This window comes from Spermophilus citellus (assembly GCF_964194105.1).
Source record: "Spermophilus citellus genome assembly, chromosome: 9".
NCBI classification, from domain to species: Eukaryota; Metazoa; Chordata; class Mammalia; order Rodentia; family Sciuridae; genus Spermophilus; species Spermophilus citellus.
In genome coordinates, this window is record NC_138191.1 from 62596895 (window position 1) to 62616000 (window position 19106).

Genomic DNA, 19106 nt, shown 5'->3' on the forward strand with positions numbered 1-19106 from the left:
AGCCCTGGTGTTTGAGACCAATCTGGACAACATAGTGAGACCTGGTCTCTAAATAAATAAAGTTGTAATTCCTAGCTCTCCAATCTCTTTTCCTGCCTTATTTTTTCTCCTGGGCATTTATAATGATCTAACTTACATTGTTTTTCTCACTTAATTTTACTATCTTCTCCTCCTAAGATCAGCTTCGTGAGGACAGGAATTTTTACTATTCTCTTCACTGCTGTGTCCCCAGCACCTCAAGCAGAATCTGGCAAAAAGTAAGCACTCCATGTTTCTTAGGTGAATAGATTTCAGCCTATTGAATTTGGCCATCATGACACCATTTTTTTTTGTTGTTGTTTTGTTTTTAACTTCGAGTCTGTCTTTGGCCCACATCTCTCACTTATTAATGACTTCCTAAAATGCTAAAATATTGTTCCTAAAATCACAGATGTAGTTAGCATTCTGTCTCAAAGTTGCTTTAGCCTGCCTCCTTTACTTAAGGTTTCAGCTACTCAATAATATAGAACTTGGACCCCTAGAAGCCCAATCCCAGGATACATAACTCTAAACACTTGGCCACCTAAAATGTGCCTTTATCCGGCAAAGCAGAATTTAAAAAGAACATGGAGGAACATTGAGTGTGATCAAAATATTATCTCAAAGATACATTAAGAAAAAAAACCTTATAGAATAACATCTTATGCAAATGACCTTAATTAAATAAAATTAAATGCACAGCAACATTCGATATTTCTCTTGTATATTATATATATAATTTTTCTGTAACTATAAATCCACTGAAATAGGTCTAAAAGGATGAACACTCATTGAGAACTGTGGTTAATTTTGGGAAAGTTTGTGGTCTGTGTGGCTGAACAGGTTGGTGAGAAAGAAATTTTGCTCATTTTTGATCATGTATTGATATATTTTTATTTTGTTTTACAATTAATTTAATTGGCAAATAATTATTGGAAGGGTTGCTATATACCAGTCACTATTGTGGTTGCTAAGAATACAGTAGCAAACAAAACAAAACAAAACAAAAAAACTTCTTCCCCTCTAAAATTTCCATTCCAGTGGGGGAAAACAAAACAATAAACAAAAAGGTCAAACATACAGTAGTTGCTATGTATCTAAACTGCTACAGAGAAAGAATAGAGAAAAGGCAGTTAAATGATAGAGGAGGCACTTAAATGCATTTTAACAATGTTTTTGCTTTATTACAAGTATACATAAATAAATTACATAAAATAGTAAAAGTAAATAATAAATTAAAATCAGGAATGCTATATTCATCTCCCTCTTGAGAGATTAGGTTAGGGTTAGGGTTAGGTTATACTAAATTAATTCTCTTAAGAAGTCACATAACCTTTGTCTTATTTTCTAATAAATTAAATAAAATATCTTGGTAAGCAGATATTTCTAATCAGAGACTGGTTTTATGTTTAAAATGAGATTGAGGGACCAGGCACCATGGTGCATACCTGTAATTCCAGAGGTTCAGGAGGTTGAGGCAGGAGGATCACAAGTTCAAAGCCAACCTCAGCAATTTAGCGAGGCCCTAAGCAACTTAGTGAGATCCTGTCTCAAAATAAAAAAATTAAAAGGGCTGGGGATGTGGCTCAGTGGTTGAGTGCATCTGGGTTCAATCCCTGGAACTAACAAGAAAAAGGAGGGAAGGATACTGAGGTGATGTCCCAGCCCCTGTAGTCCTAACATGGGGAAATAGGCCTCCTCTAGAAATGCAATTGGCTGAAGAGTAAATTGGTATGTTTCTGGAGGGCAATTTCACAATAATGAAAAAAATATAATATGAAAATGCTCTTTCATGGCCTGATTCATTGGCAGGTATTTACCCTTTCAACATAAACATGTTCACCCATAAATATGAACAAGGATGTTCATGATCACATCGTTTATAATATCAAAAATTGGAAACAATCAATTCTTCCATTATTGGGTGTGCAAATTGTGTATCTAGTCAAAGAATCAAGCTCAACTCTTTTAATTGAAAAAAATGGAAGAAACTATTGAATGAAATCTGATTGTATAAATAAAACATGAATAAAGTGCATGGGTACAATGTGGCTGCCCAATTTACATGAATTTGAATTATGCAAATTAGTTATAACATCATACAAAAATATTAATCTGGTCTTTCTTGTGCTCAGGATTTTCAGTTTTTAGGAAATGGGAGTAATTGTCTACAATGCTCAATGACTTCTCTTAAAAAGTCACATAGCCTTTGTCTTAATAAAAAGTATACAGGTGAAGATCCTTTATCCAAAATGCGTAGGACCTGAAGTGTTTATTTTTTATTTTCATTTATTATTATTTTTATTTTTATTTTTATTTGTTCTACTTAGTTGTACATGACAGCAGAATGCATTTCAATTCATCATACACAAACGAAGCACAACATTTCAATTCTTTGGTTGTACACGGTGTAGAGACACACCATTTGTGCAATCATACATATACCTAAGGTAATGATGTAATCTCATTCCACCATCTTTCCTATCCCCATATCCCTTTCCTACCCTCCCCTTTGCCCAATCCAAAGTTCTTCCATTCTCCTCACCATTCCCTTTGCCCAATCTAAAGTTCCTCTCCATTCTATCTCCCCATCATAGATCAGCACCCACTAATCAGAGAAAACATTCTGCCTTTAAGTTTTAGGGATTGGTTTACTTCACTTAATATAATATTCTCCAACTTCATCCATTTGCCTGCAAATGCCACAATTTTATTCTCTTTTAATGCTGAGTAATATTCCATAGTGTATATATACCACAGTTTCTTTATCTATTCATCTATTGATGGGCATCTAGGTTGGTTCCACAGTTTAGCTATTGTGAATTCAGCTAATATAAACATTGGTGTGGCTATGTCACTATAGTATGATTATTTTAAGTCCTTTGGGTATAGAAAGGTCAAGAAGTGGAATAGCTGGGTCAAATGGTGGTTCCATTCTAAGTTTTCTGAGGCATCTCCACACTGTTTTCCAAGGTTGTTGCACCAATTTGCAATCCCACCAGCAATGTATGAGTGTGCCATTTTCCCCACATTCTCTCCAACACTTATTATTGCTTGTATTCTTGATAACTATCATTCTTACTGGGATGAGATAAATTTTAGAGTAGTTTTCATTTGCATTTCTCTAATTACTAAAGATGTTGAACACTTTTTCATATATTTGTTGATTGCTTGTGTATCTTCTTCTCACAAGTGTCTGTTCAGTTCCTTAGCCCATTCATTGATTGAGTTGTTTGTTTTTTTAGTATTAAGTTTTTTGAGATCTTTATATATCCTGGAGATTAGTGCTCTATCTGATGTGCATGTGGTATAAATTTGCTCCCATACCGTAGGCTCTCTCTTCACCTCAATGATTGTTTCCTTTGCCAAGAAGGAGCTTTTCAGTTTGAATCCATCTCATTTGATTCTTGATTTTATTTCTTGCACTTTAGGAGTTTTGTTAAGGAAGTTGGGGCCTAAACTGACACAATGAAGACTTGGGCCTACTTTTTCTTCTATTAGGTGAGGGTGTCTGGTCTAATTCCTAGGTTCTTTTTTTTTTTTTTTTTTTTTTTTTAAGAGAGAGTGAGAGAGGAGAGAGAGAGAGAGAATTTTTAATATTTATTTTTTAGTTCTCGGCGGACACAACATCTTTGTTGGTATGTGGTGCCGAGGATCGAACCCGGGCCGCACGCATGCCAGGCGAGCACGCTACCGCTTGAGCCACATCCCCAGCCCAAATTCCTAGGTTCTTGATCCTCTTTGAGTTGCGTTTTGTGCATGGTGACCAGAAGTGTTTTGAACTTGAGTTTGGAGTGTTTTTTATTGGTGGGGTTGGAATATTTGCATGTACATAATAAGATATGTTGAGGATGGGACTCAAGTCTAAACATGAAATTAGTTTCTGTTTTATATACACCTTATACACATAGCCTAAATATAATTTTTTAAATATTTATTTTTTAGTTGTAGTTGAACACAATATCTTCAATTTATTTATTTATTTCTATGTAGTGCTGTGGATAGCACCTAGGGCCTTGCCCATACTAAGTGAGCGCTCTACCACTGAGCCACAACCCCAGCCCCTTAAATGTAATTTTATATACCATTTTTAAATAATTTTAAAAATTAATAATTTTGTTCATGAAACAAATTCTTATGGTGTGGAGTTTTCTATTTTGTGGCATCATGTTGGTATTCAAAATGTTTTGGGTTTTGGAGCATTTTGGCTTTCAGATTTTTAGTTAGTGGTGCTCAACCTATATTTCCATATTAATGAATCCAGTCTGGCACACTAGCACACATCAGTAATCCCAGGAGGGTGAGGCAATAGGATACCAGTTTGAGACCAACCTGGACAACTTAGCAAGACCCTGTTTCAAAACAACATCAAAAAGGGCTGGTGATAATAGCTCAGTAGTAGAGTACCCCTGACTCCAATCCCCAGTACCACAAAAGTAAATGAATAACTAAATAAGTAAATCCAAAAGTTTGGGGTTACAAATAAAAGTACCTGCCACAGTCTGGCTGGGCACAAATAACCGAGCCGCCACAAAGCCTTGTAGATTCAAACAGCAACTCTTTATTCCCCAACTCTCACCGGCACTGCACACATCACACACGAGAACACACTCCCTCCACCGGGCTCCGTCCAATCTCCCCCAATCCCCACGAGAACTCAAGGGAACTCCAAAGTAGCCGTGCCAGAGGCAGCAAGAGCCGCCCTATTGCCCGACAGTAAAGGTCAAATATACAATACAATCAATCCAGCATCACAGCAATTATATATAGCTTAACTCAAATCATCATCTCAATGGTTCCCTGGCATCACCTTTCAACCATTCCCTCTGGCAAATACCAGGCGTCATTCTGACTGGGCTATGGCTCTCAACATGTACCCAGAGGTATGATCGTAGTGCAGTTTAGTTGTTTGAAAGCAAGCAAAAACTAAATTCTCATTAATATGAAGTTCAGTTTATATATTATTCTGGAACAACTATATGAAAATTTGAAAAAAGCAAACATGTCAAGTGATTTTAGACATACAGATTGGTAACCATTTAGATTAGTATAAAATTCTCCAGATCTCAATACTGTAAAATCAAACTGTTAACTTTGGGTTTGTGGGAAATAGTGATTTTTTTTAAAGCACTGACTTCCACAGACAAAAAAGAAAGCAGAAAGAAATAACTAACACCTCATTTGCAAAATGGTCAATAAGGTAAGACTGTAGCCAGATTTTAACATAACCAAAAGGAGTATGGAAATTCATAGACATGTTTAGAGGTTGGGGTTGTGGCTCAGTGGTAGAGTGCTTGCCTTGCAGGTGTGAGGCACTGGTTCGATCCTCAGCACCACATAAAAATAAATAAATAAAATAAAGCATTACAATTCATATTACACATTGAAAGAGTAAAAGAAACTGAAGTTAAAATGTAAAGGACCGGGTATTGTAAAGTTTCTAAGCTGCAAAGCCTGAGTTAAAATGTAAAGGACCAGGTATTGTTAAGTTTCTAAGCTACACTCAAAGCCTGAAATTCCTGTAGCTGTTAGGACAATTCCCGGCACTGCCCATTAGATAATCCCCCCTGACCACTTAGTTGCTTAACAACTTGGACCCAGTGCAGCTCAGCACGTAGGCACTTCGGGGCCTAAACCAATCAGTTTGAATGACCACCCGGCTTTAGGACTGACCTATCACCTCCACCCGACCTGTTCCCGCCAATGAATGTACTAATCATGTTTGAGAGTTGTTGTTTGATTTTCCCACGCCTCATGATGATTTGTTCTGATGTATGCAAAGCCCCCGCCCTCCCCAAAAAAGTGTACTTAAGCATTGCTCAACCCCTGCTCGGGGCTCTTGGCCGCTCTCCCTTCTTGAGTGAGCCTGGAGCCCCAGCACGCTGGATCTGCAATAAACCCCCTTTTGCTGTTGCATGAGTCTGTCTCTTGGTGGTCTCTTCCTCCGTCGTTCGCCAGACCCTTACAACATATTGTATCCATCTACAACTAAAAAAAATTTTTTAAAAAGAAATTCATAGACACGTTTAGAGTGAGCTTTTCATGAAAATGCCTCAAAATTAACTTGCATAGTGAAAATACTGAGAACAGATTAATGCAAAAATTGACATGGACTTTTATGCAATTTTTATATCACATAAATGCAAATGATGTAGAATAGTGATTTAAATTGGTGAAAGATGGCTAACTCATTGCATGTATTGGGGTTTTAACCCAAGAGTGATATTGAAGTTAACTTTGGTTTTTATAACCTTAAAAACTCAACCCACTAGAAGTCTCCCAAGTAACTGACAGTGAACCAAATACCATCTCTATGAAGCTACATTTAGGAATTGCTTATCTTATTGTCATGCAAAATACTCAATAAAGGATTTGACATAGTAGCAAGTACATGATTAATTTTTTTCTTTTCTTTCTTTTTCTTTTCTTTTTTTTTTTTTTTAATACTGGTGATTGAACCGAGTAGTGCTCTACCATTGCACTACACCCTAAATCTTTTTTTTTTATCTTTTGTTTTGAGATTGGGTTCCTCACTAAGTTGCCTAGGCTGGTCTTGAACTGTCAATCCTTCTGCCTCATCCTTCTGAGTAGCTGGGATTGCAGGTGTGTGCCACACATCCAGCAATAGTATGAATATATTATTAATGCTAAGATAATAATAAGCCTAGTCATGAGAGTGTGGGTGTGATGTCTGAATACAAGACACTGCACAGAGAGTACCTGTTTTAGCTAAGATCAATGGAAAGACAGTGGGTGGCAAATGCTCTTTCAAGAAAGTGTGGGGCAGGATCCTTTCATCTTATTAATATGAACAAACAAAATCCTAGACAGAAAAGGCCAGAAAATAATGAGAATGAGCAGATATAGTAGAAAGCACCAAGGGAAAAAAACAAAATGAGGCAAAGCTAGTTACAATGGGGAAAACTTGGTTAAAACCTCATTAATTTAGCTTAATTATTATGAAGAATAGTCCAAATAATAATGATATAAAAATACATTTTTTACTACATAAACATAGAAATCACTGAAACCTATATTTGTTGGGTGTTTACTGTGTGTGAAAGCATTAGTCACAAAGATACAAAGAAAAAATTAGGATGCTACTGCCTTCAGTGACTTCACTGTAGTTTGCTCTCAAGCATCTGAAGTAACAGAATCAGCCTTGGTAAAGCATTGCTTAGAAAAGGACCTTAAGACATGGATAGGTCTTAACAACTAAATTATACCAAAATGTCAGAGCCCTTTGTATTATTATTCCCCTGCTTTAAACATAAAGGTTGCTTTCCATTTCAGAATATGACAAAATGTTTCAAGTCTACTATTTTTAGTATTTATCTTGCTTCCAGTTTTATATTATTATAAATAACATTGCAATGGATATCTTCATGAACATAATATCCCGTATTTCAGTTTATTTCCTTATTCCAGTTCTCAGAAGTGAGATGACTGGCTTGGAAGTCTTTAACGGATAAACCATTTTTGGAGTATCACTAGATTGCTTCCAAAGAGGCAATTAATAATACTGTGAGTGATGCATGACAGTGATGACAGAGGTAGTTTTATATTCTTATCCCATGGTCATACTTTATAACTAATATTTTCAGAGTTTTAATTTAAGATTAAAAATGAGATTATTTGAAACTAGATGTTCATTTACATAATATGGCAATTAATATGTGATTTTCATAGAAATAATAAAAATATAATGTGAAAATTCAGTCTTCAAAGAAGTAGTAAGTAAAAGGTCACATGAATAAGAACATGTTCTACCACCTCATTTTCCTTCAATTTTTCCTCAAAGAAACTTGATCAAGAACCACAAATTTTATCTAGACTGAAATCAATGTACTTGAGAATCATTCAAATTCCATGATTTTATTATAAAATGAAAAGGTTACTTAGGGGAAAATATTGACTTCAAGATATATAATAAAAACACTAAATAGTGTAGCAAAACTTTTTAAAAATCTTTGTCTATTTTTATTATTTTCTTTTTTATATTTAACAACAGAAAGCCTTACAATTCATATTACACATATAGAGCATAAGTTTTCATATCTCTGGTTGTATACAAAGTATACAGTGTAACAAAACTTTTTTTAATCTTTTTTTTTAGTTGTTGATAACCTTTATTTTATTTATTTGTTTATATGTGATACTGATAATTGAACCCAGTGCCTCACACATGCTAGGCAAGTGCTCCACCAGTGAGCCACAACCCCAGTCCACATAGCAAAACTTTGTAAGTCATAAATTTAATGCTAAGTGATATTTTTTAGAAAAAATACTAATATAAAAAGTCACAAATTGTTAATGTGAACCTTACAAGGTTGTTTATTTTGTGATGTTTTCATCAACATAAATTTAAAATTCAAGAGAATACAACTGCTCAATGAATATTGAAGTAAATCTTCCTCCTTGATTTTGTAAGGACACAAGTGACAATATTTTCTATTTATAGATGATTAATGTTTTAAGCCTATATGTGACTTCCTCATACTTGGGGAAGTTGCCAGATTTTCTCAATAAAAGATTGGGATTTATTCTCTGATGAAGGACCTGCTACAAATAAAATCAAAGTTTTTAATAAATCAGTAACAAATAAGTGGAACAGTTAAATTCAAGATCATACGTGCAGGTACATTTAGAAATGGGATATAAGCCAGGCACATTTCAGCTTAGGTAGCACATGGTCTGACAGACTCAAGTGTTCTTGTGTGGAACAACTGTCAAGAATATTTTAGATTACAGCTGCCCCATTAAATCAAGCCCTCATGATTGCTGTAGGTCCACTGCTTCCATGAGCCACAAATTCATTCCCTGATCTTAGATACTCTTAAGTCTAAATTCTTGTACATGGAGTTGCTATTAGGAGGTATCTGCAAGGATTCTGGAGCCAGTTTACCAGGGTCCTAATCCTAGCTCTGCCATACTAGCTATGTGACTTCAGGCTAGCTATTTAACCTTAAACAAAGACAGTAATAGTACCCAACTTATAGATTTGTTGGAAAGATTAAATGAGATAATATAGGCAAAACCTTAAAATAGTTCCTGAAACATAATAAGCATTATATGAATGATGGCTACTATTATTAAAACCATTTTTTTTGGTACCAGGGATTGAACCCAGAAGCACTTAACCACTAAGCCACATCCCTAGCCCTTTTTTATATTTTATTTTGAGACAGGGTCTCGCTAAGTTGCTTAGGGCATCACTAAATTACTGAGACTGTCTTTGAACTCACAATCCTTCTGCCTCAGACTCCCAAGCTGCTGGGATTACAGGCGTGCACCATCATGCCTGGCCCATTATTACTTTTTGTTACTACTAATTGAATTGAAATAAAGCTCTATTACCTTTATTAAGGGATTAAAAAATCAACATAAATTTAAAATTCAAAAGAAAACACTAAAAGTGTTTTTGGACTAAAAGTTCAAAAGTGAACACTTCTACAGTATACTGTATTTCCCAGGGCACAGTGATTTGGGCCTAGGAAGAAGGTCTTACAGTAGGTAACATAGTATGCATTCATAGAAGTGGGACATTTTTTTAGTTAGTAATCTCTGGCTTTGAATTCTACCTGCAACACTGACTTATTGTGTGACTCTGGGAAATTTAACTATTCAACCTCTCTAACCATTTAGAAGGAAAATAATAATACTTGCCTGACAAGATAATCAAGAAGTAGATAAGGTAATGAACATGAGATATCTGTTAAAGCACCTGATGCATAGAGACCTCAGGCCTACTTCAAAGAATTCAACTAAATCTTGCAGGTCTTCCAGGGAAGGAATCTGCTCTTCACATGCTCTGGTTCCATGTCACCAAACTTCCAATACACAGTTAGGGGTGCAAGGAGTATGTTATTCTTAACACACTCTCCTATTTTATTCCATGTTTTTTTTTATTGGCACATTATAATTATACATAATAATGGGATTTGTTGTTACATATTTGTATGTGCACATGATATAATAATATAATGTGATCAATATTGTTTCCCACTATTTCCCCTTTCCTTCCTTTGCTCCTTCCCCTGGTCCCTTTATTCTGCTCTACTGATCTCCTTTTGATTTTCATGAGACACAACCCCCTTTTCTTTTCCTTTTTTCCTTTCTCTTTTCCACATATGAGAGAAAACATACAGTTCTTGGCTTTCTGAGTTTGGCTTATTATATACTTTGCATAATGCTCTCAAGTTCTATCCATTCCATCCATTTTCCTGCAAATAACATAATTTCATTCTTTTTCATTTTTTAAAAAATATTTTTGTAGTTGTTGATGGACACAATACCTTTATTTTAATTGTTTATTTTTATGTGGTACCGGGGATCAAACCCAGTGCCTCACACATGCTAGGCAAACACTCCACCACTGAGCCACAGTCCTAACCCAATTTCATTCTTCTTTATGACAAAATAAAACTCCATTTGTGTGTGTGTGTGTGTGTGTGTGTGTGTATTTACAATTTTTTAAATCCATTCATCCATTATCTAGGACATCTAGGTTGGTTCCATAATTTGACTATTATGAACCATACTGCTATAAACATGAGTATGTATGTACCTCTATTGTATAATGACTTTAATTTTTTAGGACAAATATCAAGGAGTATACCCTCTTGTTTTTAATTAATAATACCCTGGAAACCTGCACTGCAAAACCTATGTGTTATAGTTTATTCCACTCAGAAAAAAATAAAAAGAAAAAAATTACATCTAGATAGAATAAAGCCAATTTCCAAATTATTAGCAATCTACATTGATCTCCAGTTTCTATGATGCTCTGCTGCCCTCCCAGTCCCTTTGACTTCTAGGCCCTACAATATAGGCACTCAATACCAGAGAGGAGTAAGTAGAGATAAGGGGCATCTCTGCATTGCAAGTGTGAAAGGACTTTCTACTCAAGTGTGTACACAGCCTCTATTTTAGCAGAACCTTATTTTGCTGCATAGTGAAACTAAACCATCAAGATGCAAGCCCAGGACTATCACTAGTATGAAAATTCATTGTGGTAAGGTATCATTTGTAATTTATCAAGTATAGTGCTATGTAAAAAAAAGTTTAAAAAATCTCTATTTTTTAGAAATTTACATTAAGATATATATATATATATATATATATATATATATATATATATATATATATGTCATGATGATATATGGGATGTATCTTAAAAACACTCCAGCAAAGGGAGAAAAATAGGATGCATAAGACAAATGTGGTAAAATTTTGCTTTTTAATCAGGATGATAAGTATTAATAGTGATTCATCCTATTATTCTCTTTAATTTTTATGTTTGAGCATTTTCATACATGATAAAAAATTTTGAAAAAAAACTTTCACTTTTCTAGAACAAATATATATGGCCCTGCAACAACCAACCACATGAAGCATATGCAATGTTCTAGGTACCTCATCCCATCTCCAGTAGAGTCCAGTCACATGTCGTCATACATTTCACCGAATCCTCTGTTCTTCCACATCCAACAGAATATGTTTTAAATTTTCCAAATAAATATTTGTCAAACCTTGCTTAATTTAGGAAATTGCCATCCTCTTCACCATCACTATCTGGACACTTCTGTAACAGACATTTACATATCGTTGTTTCTAAAAGTGAGGCCATGAGGTAAATATAATGAACTTTCAAAATATTATACCAGGTAAAAGAATTCAAACGCAAAAGATGACATATGTTGTGATTCCATTTACACGAAAAGTCCAGAAACAGCAAATCTATATATAGAGAAAGTAAACTAGTGGTTTCTGGGGCAGGGATTTCAGTAGGCATTTACTATAAACCAGCATGAAGGATCTTACTAGGGTGACAGAAGTGAGCCAAAATTGTGGGTGAAAGGAAAGTGACCACAACACTCGGAGTGACCAAAAGATCTTTATTGCAGCAGTGCAACAAAGAGAAAAGAAGGAAGGAAAGAGAGAGAGAGAGAGAGAGAGAGAGAGAGAGAGAGACAAAGAGAGAGAGAGAGAGAGAGAGAGAGAGAGACAAAGAGAGAGAGAGAGAGAGAGAGAGAGAGAGAGAGCGCAAGAGAGAGAGGGGACTGGCAGGAGGGAGTTTTTATAGCCCAAATCTAATGAGGCCTCTGGGTCTGCAAGCTGCCTTGTTGGCCCAAGGGGGGTTGAGTGCTCAGCCTTAAGCAGGACTTGACACAAACAGGTGATAAAGGACCAGATAGAGGGGGGTTTGAGTGTGTGGGCTATCTTGCAGCCAACATCTGTTCAGCCTGCTCTGCACCCAACAATGGGGATGGTTGCAGAACTGCATAAAATTACTAAAAACCATTTATTCTTAAGCAGAGGAATTGTATGGTATATAACTATGCCTCAGTCTGACTGGGCTCAAATAACCGATCCGCCACGAGGCACTTGTAGGTTCAAACAGGAACGGGCTCTCCCCAGAACTCTCTCCACCCTCAACCAGGCTCTGGGAGAACTCAAGGGGAACTCCACAAGAACTAAAAAGTAGGGTGGGGGGGGGCAGAGGCAGCAGGAGCCGCCCTATTGCCGGACAGCAGGGGTCCATATACAACTGAATACACAGCCTGTCTCAATCCAGCATCATCCAGTCACAGCAATTATGCACAGCTTAACTATCATCATCTTAATGGCTGGAGTCACCTCTCAACCACTCCTTCTGGCAATGCCAAGCGCCATCCTGACTGGGGGTGGCTCTCAACATAACTGTATTTGAATAAAGTTATTTTTTAAAAAGTTAAATCTAGTAGACTACAAAAAATTTTAAATCATTTATTAGGCATGTAAAATATTTTATACTTTAGAAGAACTACAATTAGCATATCAAGTTGTGGTTTCACAGAAACAAAATAAATTTTAATTTTAAAAAGTTGTGTTCAGTTAAAGAATTAACATAATTAAATTATTTTAATTAATTTACATACTTGATTTAAATAAAATATCATTGATTACAAACTAGGAGTTTTGATAACTGCTATCCTAAGTCATGATTTCTAAGTGATAGAACCTCAGTTTTGCATGTGCGAGTGTTTTAATCTCAGGATCAGAAATAAAGATTAAATAGGATAATGATGATGAAAATGCTTTATAGTATGCCATACTAACAAAAGAAAATGAAGAAATGACTTACCTAAGCAGCTATTTTAATATGAAAGAAATCCTTACAAGGTATGACAGATAAAAAATACTCAGGTGGAGCAGGAATAATTTAATCAGTGTGTTAAATTGCTTGGATGATTTCTTCCTTCAACCAATACTGTTGAGTACCTACTGTGAATTCACCAGGTATCCTTATGTTTGGATCCTTATTTTTGATCCTTGAGAGATGCCTAGTTGCCCTTCTCCTCTTTTTCCACTAGCCAAGATACTTTACCATGAAAACTTTCTACTGGATTGAGGTGGATCATCCCCAAGCCCTTTCCTGATTCCACTGGCACAGATGAAATGGGTTGACATTATTAAAACTTTTACTAACTATGGAAAAAAAAGAACACAGTAGTACAGTCAAATTTTCTATTATAGAATTAGGGAACATAAGATTGGAAAAAGAAAGAAAGAAAACATGTTCCTCATCCCAATTAGATTTCAGTTTCTAATTCCTGCCTCGAACACTCCTTGTTCTTTCTAAGGAAATTAGCTGGTATCTCTTACTTGTGCTAAAGAAAACAATGTGTGCTCAGCAGCATTCAAGTCCCATCCCTAAATGAAGATGAAGAGGTCACTATATCTGAATCCTCATTCCCCTGGGAAACCACAAAGCGCCCTTTCCTCCAATTTCTACATTTTGGGTGGTTCATTTCCAGCAAAGCCTTATTATTACTACCATTTTGACGTTAGTTTGGCCCATAAATCTGGAGATTTTGTGCTGTATTCAGATGTTCCCTCAAGTTTTCTGTACTTAGCTATCAGCTATTTGCAAAGGCCATGGGGGAGGGGGAGCAAACGATCAGAGCAGGGGCCATATCTCTGCCTCACAGCACAGAGTGCAGTTACAAGGTTTTGTTTCATCTCCTGCCAGTTCTGAAAGAGTATGCAAGACACTCTTAACCTTACACCCATGAGCTAAAGGACGTGCCTACGAAGACAGCATGCTTGCCAAAGACACAGCTTGAATTGACATCTGTTCTGGATGACATAAGCTAATTTCTCTCTTTTTATTCCATATCTCTCAGTAAAAAAGAATCATTCCCAGGGGACAAGAAAGAAATGTACTCATACGAGAGTAATAGACTCGAGGGTGGAAACGGAATGGTTAGTCGTTAGGGAGGCGGGCTTTGCCCCCCTCCACAAGGCCAGGATTTTCTTTGTGCTTTAACTCGGTCAGATTAAGAGTAGCTATGATGCAACCTGTTTGCAGAGTTCCCTTGAGACTTCTGGGTAGTTTCGTGACTCGCCCAACAACATAGCGAATTACTGAAACGCAGCAAGAAAATAAGAAAACGCAAAGCACGTGGCGCACCGGATCTCATTATATTTGGCCCTTCTCCCAACCCGTAGCCGCGCCCTGTTACGACTGCGTGGGCGATTCTCCTATAAAAGCCGGTCTTGGAGCGTCTAGCCGCCACAGTCTCTTCCTGTTTCCAGCGCAGCTGTTGTTGCTGGAACTGTAGTGGCCGCGAAGATGGCGTCTACCAGCCGGTTAGTAAGTCTGGCCGAGCCCGGCTAGCTGAGGGGCGGGCGGGGAGTGCCGGGGATTTCTAGGCCACTTTCCGGGCGGCCGCATCGGCCTCAGCGTCCCGGAGGTATGGGGAGTGGTTGCGGTACTGGCCGGCCGGCCGGCCCGGACAAAGGCACTTCCAGACGGCTGGACTGTCAAGGGTGTCGCAGGGGGTACCGAGTTCTCCGTGTTACCGCCCCAGGGTCCTGGATTGTCTTCTCACACAGGTTCTGTCTCCTGTGTGTTCCTGTGTCCGCAGCCCCTGGCCTCGCGTCTTTTGCGAATATTTCCGCTTTTTTTATCTTGTCCGTGTTTTTCTACGTTTGCTTTTCGATCTGTGGCCCATCCAACCCTAGGGTCCTAAATTCCTCCCTTCCAAAGAGCGGGAAGCGGATATTTCCAGGCCCCTATCGGTCTGACAGCTAAGAAAGTTGGGGACGTCAGCATTGGTCAACCAGATGGAAACTGATTACCATCCCAGTGGTCCTCCGAAAGTGGAAGCTAAGGCATTTCCGAAGAATTGATTAGTTTCCTGCTAAAGGATGTCGCTGTCTGCGTACTCTTGAAAATCTTGCCTACAGAAAATTCTTTACGTATTCAGGGAAAGTAATATATTTTTAAAATGTAATGTACGCGTATCTACAGGAAATACATGCAATGTCCTTCGACACAGGCTTTAACCTTGTGACCTGAAAAATGCTTGCAGACCCTAATTATATTTCTCATTATCACCATGAGCTAGATATTAGTATTTTTGCATATGTATAAACTGAGTCATGCCAATGTTGATACCCTCCCCCACAAGTTAGTGACAAATGTAGTGTTTAAAATAACCTGTTTCTATTACACAAAATTGGTCTCTATTTAACTCATAATGTACTAAAAGTAGCCAGGGTCTTCAGCTTCTGGAAGGAAGGCTTTGCACAATTTTTATTTATTTATTTATTTTTGGTTGGGGAGAGCCTCTTATCTGTGAAATTGATCAGTTTCACCCTTGAAAAGCATTGTTCACAAAATAGTAAGCTGAAGAAATCCTGGCTCTTTCTGTTCATTGCCAAGACTTACTATTTTATGTTTTGTTTTTTTTGTTTTGTTTTGTTTTTTAAAGGGTAAGGTGGGGAGCAGCTTTAGCTAATGTCCTGTTTGGAAATAACTTAAAGCCAATGACACCCTTGTTTACTGATTCTAATTCTGTGATTGAATGCTGATTCTGTCTGGGTGTGGTTCTTCAGGTAAAGCTTCCTTGTAGATAAATGGGAAACTTTAGCTTCCCTAAATTATCCAAATAGTACTTAAATTCTCTTAGTAGATCTGGTAGGTGAATGTGGTCATATTTAGGCACAGTTTTTGTATACAATAGAGCGTGAAATTTTATTTGTAAAAATGGTATGGTAAATAGTACACATGGTAAATTCGTTGATTAGATTCTTTGCCCAAAGAACGCACTCTTTTGTCTTTATTTTCATTTAAAATAATTTTTGAAATTTTTTTTTCTATATGTTCAGCTTTTAAATTTATGTGCCATTGCCGTTACTCATCTCTCAAGTTTTTCTGCTTGAGAAAGTGGAAAGTTGTACCTTTCTACAAAGAAATGTAAATGTTAGATTTCTAACTTTAGCATTTTTTTGTTTCCCTGAGGAAAATATAGAGTCATTTAGCTATGAAACTGCCTGGTATTTTTACAGAGAACACATTTGAGTTCAAAACTAGTCTCTACCACTTATTCTGTGACTTCAGGCAAATCTTTTCTGACCATAATCTTTAAAATGGAAATAGTGCCTATTTTGCAGGGCTCTTTTGAAAATTGATCATAATAAAATAAATAAATGTATAGCACTAGATACACAGCACCCAATACATGTTAGGCATAAAAAGAGGTTTGGGATTATCTGATACCTTGGTAGTCTAAATTATTTAATGTCATTGGTGGTATTTTTACCATCCTTCCCTATTGTTTCTCTTTATTCCTCTATTGCCTCATTCTTTTTTTTTTTTTTTTTTTTTTTTTTTTTTTTTTTTTTTTGGAGTGGGAACAGGGATTGAACTCAGGGTCACTCCACCACTGAGCCACATCTCCAGCCATTTTTTCTATTTTATTTAGAGACAGGGTCTTACTGAGTTGCTTAGTGCCTTGGTTTTTTGCTGAGGCTGGTTTTGAACTCTTGATCCTCCTGCCTCAGCCTCCCCCAACTGCTGGGATTATAGGTGTATCTGGCTCTACTGCCTCATTCTTGATTCTCCTTTTACATTTGTGGGTAATTTAATTACAAGTTGACTGCTTTAGGACGATTTAATTTTATTTTGGATAGGTAACCTATGGAAAGCAAAAGTGCAGAAGACTTTATAGTAAAAAGGAGTCTTCCTCCTTCTCTACCTCCCAGCCATTTAATTCTCCCTATAGCAGCCATCATTACCAGTTTCTTGGTGTTTTCCTATTGGTCATATTTTAACAAACATGTTTATAGTTTTAATCTCTCTTCCCTTCCTAAAGTGGCCAATGTAAACCCTGTTTGCAACCTTGCTCTTTCCTTTTTTTATGAAGTTAGCACGCATGTTGTAAGTATAGTTCAGTTATAAAGTGAGTATATACCACCCAGGTTAAGAAATCATATACCACTAGCTGTGACACGACTGAAGTCTGTTTTGTGTCCTTAGTCATTACTCCTTCCAAAAGAAAACCACATCCTGACTTCTAATACTGTAGATCTGTTTGCCCATTTTAAAGCTTAAATACTATATGTATTCTGTCTAGTTTCTTGATCAGTATTTTGAGATTAATCCATGTTATTGTGTGTAACTAGTTCATACATTTTACTTCTTTTTTTTTTTTTTGAAAGAGAGAGAGAGAAGAGAGAATTTTTTAATATTTATTTTTTAGTTCTCAGTGGACACAACATCTTTATTTTATTTTTATGTGGTGCTGAGGATGGAACCCAGTGCCCCGCACATGCCAGGCGAGCGTGCTACCACTTGAGCCACATCCCCAGCCCACATTTTACTTTCTTATTCCCATTCTTCCTTCTCTCTACCCTTTATCTAATCCAATGAACTTCTATTCTTTGTTGCTTTTAAATAGTTCATACTTTTTCAATTTTGTATAAAATTCCTACCTTATTCTTCACTTAACTTGTCTTGAAGATGCGCACTTTTAGGTTTTCTGTGTATTTTAATAGTGCCAAAGTACTATACCAGTCCCTTGCAGACTCTGTTCCATATAGCTTCCCATTTTATCGTTTGTAATTACTTTTATTTTGGTATCATTTTATTTGTTTTAACAATTTGACATGATTTATACCTACATACTATTAACATAGTTTTCTAATAGAAATTTATGGAATAAGTACGAATATAAAGCAATTTCTACCTTATTTTCTCAGAAGATCCGAAATATGTTCTGGCTAGCTTAATAATATAAATGTGAGGTTATGGATGATGATCAGTTTTCCAGTTCACCTTCTACGATTATAGTTAACATTTTGAATTGTATTTGCTGTCATGAGGAACTTTATCCAACACTACGAATACCTATTTACATACTATAAAAACAGTTGATTTTTGTCTTTTATTTATTTATTTTTATGTGGTGCTGAGGATTGAACCCAGGGCCTTGCTCGCTCAAGGCAAGTGCTTTACCACTGAGCCACAACTCCAGCCCATGATTTTTGTCTTTTAGATGGTAGCCATAACATACCAATTTATTGTATTATTTGAAGTGAATTTATAAAAGGGGCTTCAGTGATAGCAAATATTTGTGATTGTGAGGTTTTACTTCCCAGAAATAATTATTAAATTTATGTTAAGTGTCTTTGTTGCTTTTGTTATTTTATTATTTTTAAAATGTATTTATTCTTTTTAGATATACATGACAGTAGAGTGTATTTGATGTATTATGCATACATGGAGTATAACTTGTTTTAACTAGAATCCCATTCTTGTGGTTGTACATGATGTGGAGTTTTACTGGTCATGTATTCATATATGAACATAGGAAAGTTGTGTCTGATTCATTTTACTGTCTTATTCCCATCCCTCTCTCTTCCCTTCATCTAATCCAATGAACTTCTTTCTTTGTTGCTTTTAAAGCTGATTTGTCAGATAATATAGGGTTTTCTTCCCAAAATTGCTTTCTTGCTCAAGATAAAATGATTGATCAAATTATTAGTATCACAAGTCTGTTAGTTAGCTTAGCTTTGAAACCATTTCTTGAATGTTAAAAATTCAATTCTGGATTAGATGAAATCATCAAATCTTAAGTTCAGTAGAACTGTACCTACCATCTTTCATTTATATTCCTATTGGGTTCTGTGTATGCTTCTAAATCTGTTACTAAGGTGACAAACAGAAAAACAGAGGTCTGAAATGTATTTTCTAATTGAAGAAATAAGTGGCAAGGGTACAAACCAGATGGTTATTTATAAACACTGCAGGCTATTAA

At 36.3% G+C, this 19106-nt stretch overlaps 1 protein-coding gene across 1 annotated transcript in view; it reads left to right on the forward strand.

Moving 5' to 3' along the window:
• Positions 1-14494: 14494 nt before the first annotated feature.
• GTF2B (general transcription factor IIB) overlaps positions 14495-19106 on the forward strand; it is a 31614-nt gene continuing 27002 nt past the window's right edge. Inside the window, exon 1 of the mRNA XM_081306887.1 lies at positions 14495-14652. Within this exon, the coding sequence (XP_081163013.1) occupies positions 14636-14652 (17 nt within the window). The 5' untranslated portion in view covers positions 14495-14635. The remainder of the gene's footprint in view (positions 14653-19106) is intronic.